General features: G+C 30.6%; 1 protein-coding gene across 1 annotated transcript; it reads left to right on the forward strand.

Annotated features, from left to right (window-relative positions):
- Positions 1–1498: 1498 nt before the first annotated feature.
- On the forward strand, positions 1499–4026 carry LOC107468349 (thioredoxin-like 1-1, chloroplastic; the record flags this gene model as incomplete). Its single annotated transcript, XM_016087625.3, is given in 4 exon segments — positions 1499–1802; positions 1966–2142; positions 2505–2669; positions 3267–4026. Coding segments are annotated over 4 exon segments (864 nt in total). The 3' UTR covers positions 3519–4026.
- Positions 4027–6901: the final 2875 nt, after the last annotated feature.

Below are 6901 nucleotides of genomic sequence, written 5' to 3' on the forward strand. Positions count from 1 at the left end.
AATAATATTTTAAACACTTAGTATAAATTTAATTATAAAAGTATTTATTGAGTTTGTATTTTTTATTTCTATTTAAAAAAATTTAAAAATATAAGATTTAACTAACCGTATCTCTTTAAGATAGATTATGTTAAATGTACACTAAAATCAGCTACTAAAGTCAATTTATTACTATAACATATATATTAAAATATACAAAAATATTATTTGTACACCAAAATCAATCACTAAAATCAACCACTAATGTATTTGTGTATAAATATATGTGTACTTGAATTTATTTTCAATGTGTATTTATATTTTATCATGTATTTTATATTAGCGGCTGACTTTGATGGCCGATTTTAGTGTACACGTAGTATAACTCTAAAATATAAATACACATTAAAAATAAATTAAATCATATATGTATTTATACACAAATATATTGTTGACTAATTTTAATATACAAATAGTAATTTTATTTTAGGACATATAATAAAAAACATAACTTAAAAATTATTTATAAAAAATATAAAATTTAATATATTTACTATATATTATTAAAATAAATTATTTAAAATTATTATTATTATTAAGTTTTTTTGGTGACTATTATTATTAAGTTTAAATCATGGCTTGAGGATACATATTATATAAATCTTAAAAAAAAAATTAATTGTGCTTTCTGACTTCCGAGTCACAATGAGGTGGCAAACAAAAGAAGCTGGCGGGTGGCCTTATCCAAAAGCACTAATTCAATGATTTCAAAACCCATCACAAGGATTATGAAACGTGTTGCAGCCTGCGACCTTTCACCACATAAAATGGTCCCCACCAAACCTTAAATAAACGTAAATTACTTACTCTTGTAGTATAGAATTGCGTCCCACCACGGGGCCACAAGAAATCAACACGTGTCCAAACTGATCAATCCACACCATCCGATCCTACCGACGACCCCATCAAAACCTCGAAGTTCAATCCAATCCACGCAATAATTCAACGTTATCTGTTTTATAATCTTACCCTTTAGCCATTACTAGATTTTAGAGGCTTCGGTTTATCGGTATCGGTTTTTTATTTGCACATAATTAAAATTTTCATAAAAATAAATTTTTACAATCTACATTAAATTTTTCTGAAGTTACCCAAGTATTTTCAAATTTTATAATCTCTTGTAATAAAATAATATATAATTGTTAGGTAAATCCTTTAAAAATACCAGAATAATCGCCATAATTGTTTTTGTAAAAAAATTTATTTTTGTTATTTGTTTATTAATAACGTAATATGTTATATTATATTGCTTTTCTAATACTTCCGTTTACCATTTCAAACTACTTCCCAGTTCCCACTTCTCACGTTTGTTTGACGTTGCTTTTCAATAAAGCTTTCTTCTTTTCAATCCCTTCTCTGTCGCCGGTCTTTTTCTTTTTCTTCCTTTTCCATCTAAATTTTCTCGAGAAAATCCGAATCCGAAGATAAAATATTGAATCTGAACGGAGAATTTGTGAAGTTCTGAAGAAATTTCAAACGGAGATAAAGAAAAAATGGCCGAGCTTTTGACCAAGACGAGCTTGGTTTCTTCATGGCATGGAGATACACAACATCATCATAATCCTAGGGTTTCTGTCGTTCCTAAGAGTTATAGCTTTGGTTATGGTTTGAAGAGATTCCCTTCTTTGATGATAAAATCACAGGTGCTCAGATCTTCAACTCTTTCATCTGATTTTCATGGCAAAAAGCTCTTATTTCGTGTGAATAGAGCATCATCGCCTAACAGGATTAATTCGCAGCTTCGACCTTCTATCGTGTCTCAGGTTGGTTAAAATTAATTTTTTGTTTTTAAAATATACTTTTTGCTTGAATTTGAGAAAAGGCCCCTTCTTTTCTCTGGACATTAGGGATTTAGTTAATTTTTCATGAAATAGTATCCTATTTCTTCCAGTTCTCTTTGTTAATTTTTAATTTTTTTTTTGTCAGATGACTGGTAGAATTGGTAAGGTTCAGAAATGGTGGGAGAAAGGGATTCAACCGAACATGAGGGAAGTGACTTCCGCAGAGGACCTTGTGAATTCACTATTGAACGCAGGGGACAAGCTTGTTATTGTTGATTTCTTCTCTCCGGGTTGTGGTGGCTGCAAAGCCCTTCATCCTAAGGTATATAAATTCTTCACGAACAACCTCCTTCTCTTTTGGTTTATATTTATAGAGATTAGGGTTAGGGAAAATAACTTTCAAATTTTGGGTGCTTTGTTTCAGATTTTTAAAGAAATAATTATCAATTTAGGGGGTTTTTTGTTCATTTTTTGGTCCCTAATGGTTGAATTCACGTTCCTTGTATGAATAGTTATGTATATTCTCTTGCATGAGAGACTAGATCTGAAACTGTTGACTTTGCCATCAACAGTTCAGACTAAATCCCGTATGTATTAAGCCCTATCTTTGTTCATGACTCTTATATTTGGCTAATTTGGAATGTTTCTGATTTTTAGTGTTACTTTTTGGTTGTGGTTTTGCAGATATGTCAATTGGCTGAGATGAATCCTGATATTCAGTTCCTTCAGGTGAACTATGAGGATCATAGATCCATGTGTTATAGCCTCAATGTCCATGTTCTTCCCTTCTTCCGCTTCTATAGAGGAGCTGAAGGCCGTTTATGCCAGTTTAGCTGTACCAATGCTACGGTTAGTGCAGCATTCTCTTGTCAATCTCAATCTTGTTCCATATGTGATCAAATACTTGTTTACTTTCCTTGTTTGGTTATTTCATATTGTGCATGTTTGAAATCTTTAGCATAAGCCATGGTCATTATTGTATTGTTCCCCTTTTCAATGTTAACTCGTTAACGATGAGTTTACAGTTCACAATTAAACTCTTAAAACTGTAAAGTTGTGTTTTTGCAGTCATAAGTAGAGTTTGATTACCTTGCCCCCTTTATTGCCTAATATGGTATTGGACAAGATTATGAGCTATGACTGTTTGATTTGAGGAATAATGTTAACGTGAGACCAAGTATTGAATATTTAGAAATGTTTGGGAGACAATAAAAACTAGTCCAAATCAATCCAAAGTTGTCTTATTTTACATTCATTAATTACCTCTGAAATAAATACATAATATTAGATGTATTTTTATACGTGAGATGAATTATAGATGTTTAATTCATGTATTTCCTGATGGATTTGTTCATTTTCTTTGTTGGCTTAAATGGTAGGCAGCATAATAATTAAACAGCATTCAAATTTCAAAACTCACTCAAGTTTATTTTTATCAAACTACAGATCAAGAAGTTCAGAGATGCATTAGCTAAACACACCCCAGAAAGATGTAGCTTGGAACCAACAAAAGGGTTAGAAGAGAAAGAACTTCTAGCACTTGCTGCCAACAAAGAACTCACCTTCACATACACCCCAAAACCAAAACCGAAACCAGTTCAACCTGCTGCACCCAGTTTAAAGCCCCTCCCTTTACCCTCATTCACAGCAAATTCTGATGTCTCCAAAGACAGAACCTTGGCCACTTCTGGGAGATGATAGATGTGGGGCCAGTTTAAGCAAAAGAACCGCATGTAACTTCATCATCCCTTGTACAGTGTGTAATATATATAGCCTGTGATATTGAGAATGAGGATAATCATTGAAGATGAAGGCACACAGTAGTGTGTGTTCCTCCATGTAACTTCTTCATCCCTTGTACAGTGTGTACTACTCATTATAGTATGTGAGGTTGAGAATGGGGATAATCATTGAAGATGAAGTCACACAATAGTGTGTGTATTCCTCCATGGGTCTTGGGTTTCTGCTTTTTCTGAATCCAAGCCTTGTTGGATGGTATTAGAGGGAAGTTAGGGGATTTTTTTTATGCATATCTCCTCCATGCTTTTGGGTTAGGAGGTGGAGATTATAGGATTATTATTAGTTTCCATTTTCTTTATTTGGTGTGTTTTAAGAAAGCTCTGAATCATATTTATGTAAGATAAGAGTCATTATGTTATTGAATGAGAGTTTACTTTGCTGGCTTATTTATATAAGCCTACTATTATATCGAGATTCCCCCCTTCCCCTCTTTAAAATTAGAAAACAGATATCACTGCATTCGTGTTTGGTGTTTATTAGTAGGGTGTTAATAAGATCTCTTATATTTTACGATGCCCTTGTACGATACGGTATATATACGGTATATAGATACACGAATTCTAAAAAATTTTATAAGATACGGAATACACATATATAAAAAATATGAATTATTTTTAGATAAATTGTAATATTTTGATATTTTATTAATATTAAAATATAAATTAATTTTTTAATATTTTTTTATTTAAAAAATTAAACAAAATATAAGAAAGAAAACAAAAGCTAAGAATTGTTTAAACAGAGGGATATTTTTGAACACAACAGATCTGCACAGTCTATCTCTCAAATAACATCTTGTAGATTCATATTTCAAACTAAGAGATAACCTCTGCAAATAACAAACAATTCTTTTTAAAAATTACTTATTCTTAATCATTTTTAAACACTTTCTTTGTCAACATTCATTACAATTTACAATCTCAGATAACATAAGCAAAATCAACACTATTACCAGAATAAAGATAACTAGCATCACAATTAACCTTAAAAGTATCTATAGATGGAGGAATTCAAGAACCACTTAGAATATAAGGGAGTGACATACATTGTAATTAAAAAACACTCATAAGCTCTTTTTCTGTAGCTAACGCAAGACAAATCACTTTTTTCAAATGTCAAGTCTCATGAGAATTAAAGATGTCATTATTTCTTACTCGCTATATCTACCAAAGTCTCAAAAAAACCTAAACGGATGCTCTTTGCTATGCTACAAGAACCAGTTCTTTAAATCCAAAGGATGACAAGAAACCCAATCTGTGCTATACAAGCTGAGCTTTTGGACAATCTCAAATACAATGTAAAATAACTAGAAAGACATTTTAAGCACATATCCGATGACGGCATCCCTCTTCTAAAGCGAAAACTTGCAGTAGAAAGGTTAAGACACAACTAAGCCAAAAATTTGTGTTTTTCCGAAACAAGCTGGCGTCAAAGTCAATTCTCTCGCTCTTCCCAACTAAAAAGTTGCTTATACAACCACAAGTAACCATTGCATGAGTCATAGACTTTGGATGCAGCCCCAAATCAATACAAACCCACTTCTAGACTCATTTGCACATCTAGATTGTAAGAAAGAATGTTGCCTTTTAGATTATGAGATAGATGGGAATAAAGAGTCTCCAAATACCACCTACCAACTGACCAGATATCTTGTATCTGAAAATTCGCATTAGAAATGTAAACATAATTCATCTCATTAGATAACTTCCCTTCTCTCCTCTAGCTAGAAACAAAAAAATTCTAGTTCAAATTCCCAATACACCAAATAACCACATCCTTCAACACTTTTTTAAGTCTTGCAAAGACTCTTTTAAATGTGAGAGTCCTTGTTTTTAGGACAACCAAAACAGTCATTTTGAGATCGGTATTTAACATCCAACAATTAGACTCAACTTGTTTGACTAATGGAAAAAAGTCCAAACTAACTTCTCAAGAAGAGCAATATTCGCACAATAAGGATCACTAATCCCAAACTTTCATATTTTTTTTTGGAGTAACCAGCACCTTCTAACTAACAAGATTCAATCATCTTCCATCACCCTGTTTTAGACTTATCCACATTAATCTTCATCTCGGATACTTTGCAAAAATTCTCCAAAATCACTATCACATTTTGTACTTGTCTCTTTGCAGATTTACAGAATAAAAGTAAATCATCTGCAAACATTAAGTGGGATATTCTTGGTCACCTTCTAGAAACAGCAACCAGCTCCCACAAATCTAGATCAATATGATGACTAATATAGCATGTCAATCTCTCCGTACACAACACAAAAAGATAGGGTGACATAGAATCTTATTTTAATTATATAAAATATTTAAGTTTTTTAATAAATAATAATATATATTATTTATAAATTTATTTCAAGCATACATGTTAAGAATAAGATTGGGTACGCTGACACATAATAGTGTTTAGAATTTAGATGTGTTCAGGCGTGTCCGGAGAAGAATAATTTATTTTTTATTAAGATACGGTTAGACATAGCAGACACGAATATTGATAAATATTATATTCAAAATGTGTTTGATATGCGGACACAACAATTCAGCAAAATGTCCATATTTCATAAGTTATATTAATTTATTTTGAGGAGTGTTTTTTTTTTTTTTTTACTTTTTTACTTTTTATATTATTTCCACGCTCGTTTACTTTTTAAGATCACAAAGTTAATAGATTATTAGGAGCCTATAAAATTTTAGATTTTTTTTTATACCTTAAGGTTGCAGGTTACATTATGAAACTAGTCATTTTTGCACAATATCTTTGTGCATGAATGGATTGTCTTGATTTTTTTTTCAATTATTTGGTAAAGTGTGATTTTTTATTTTATATTCTTTAAGTGGAATGAAAAGAAAATATGTGAGAAAAGATATTAAATGATAAATTACACTTTACCAAACAATTAATAGAAAGAAATTGAGAGGATTTATTTTTTGTTTGTCCATAGTATTTCACTTTGTATAGATATGTAATAGAACATTTTTAATGTTAGTTCTAATTTTAATTTTATTTTGAGTTTTATAAGAATATTTGTGAGATCATATATCATAAATAGTGATTTAAAATTAAAAGTAAAATTTGTTTTTCTAATATTTAGTCTTAATTCATTTTAAATTTTATATTATTTTTAATTATTTCATCAATATAATTATACAAGTGATAAAATTTTATTGGTTCTCCATCAATGTGATACGGAAGATGATACCAGTTTCATTTTATAAATCAACTCCAACGCAAGTGTCAATTCTAAATTAATTTACTTTTTAAAAGTATCAAA

The sequence above is a fragment of the Arachis duranensis genome, chromosome 1 (genome assembly GCF_000817695.3).
Source record: "Arachis duranensis cultivar V14167 chromosome 1, aradu.V14167.gnm2.J7QH, whole genome shotgun sequence".
In the NCBI taxonomy this organism is placed as follows: domain Eukaryota; kingdom Viridiplantae; phylum Streptophyta; class Magnoliopsida; order Fabales; family Fabaceae; genus Arachis; species Arachis duranensis.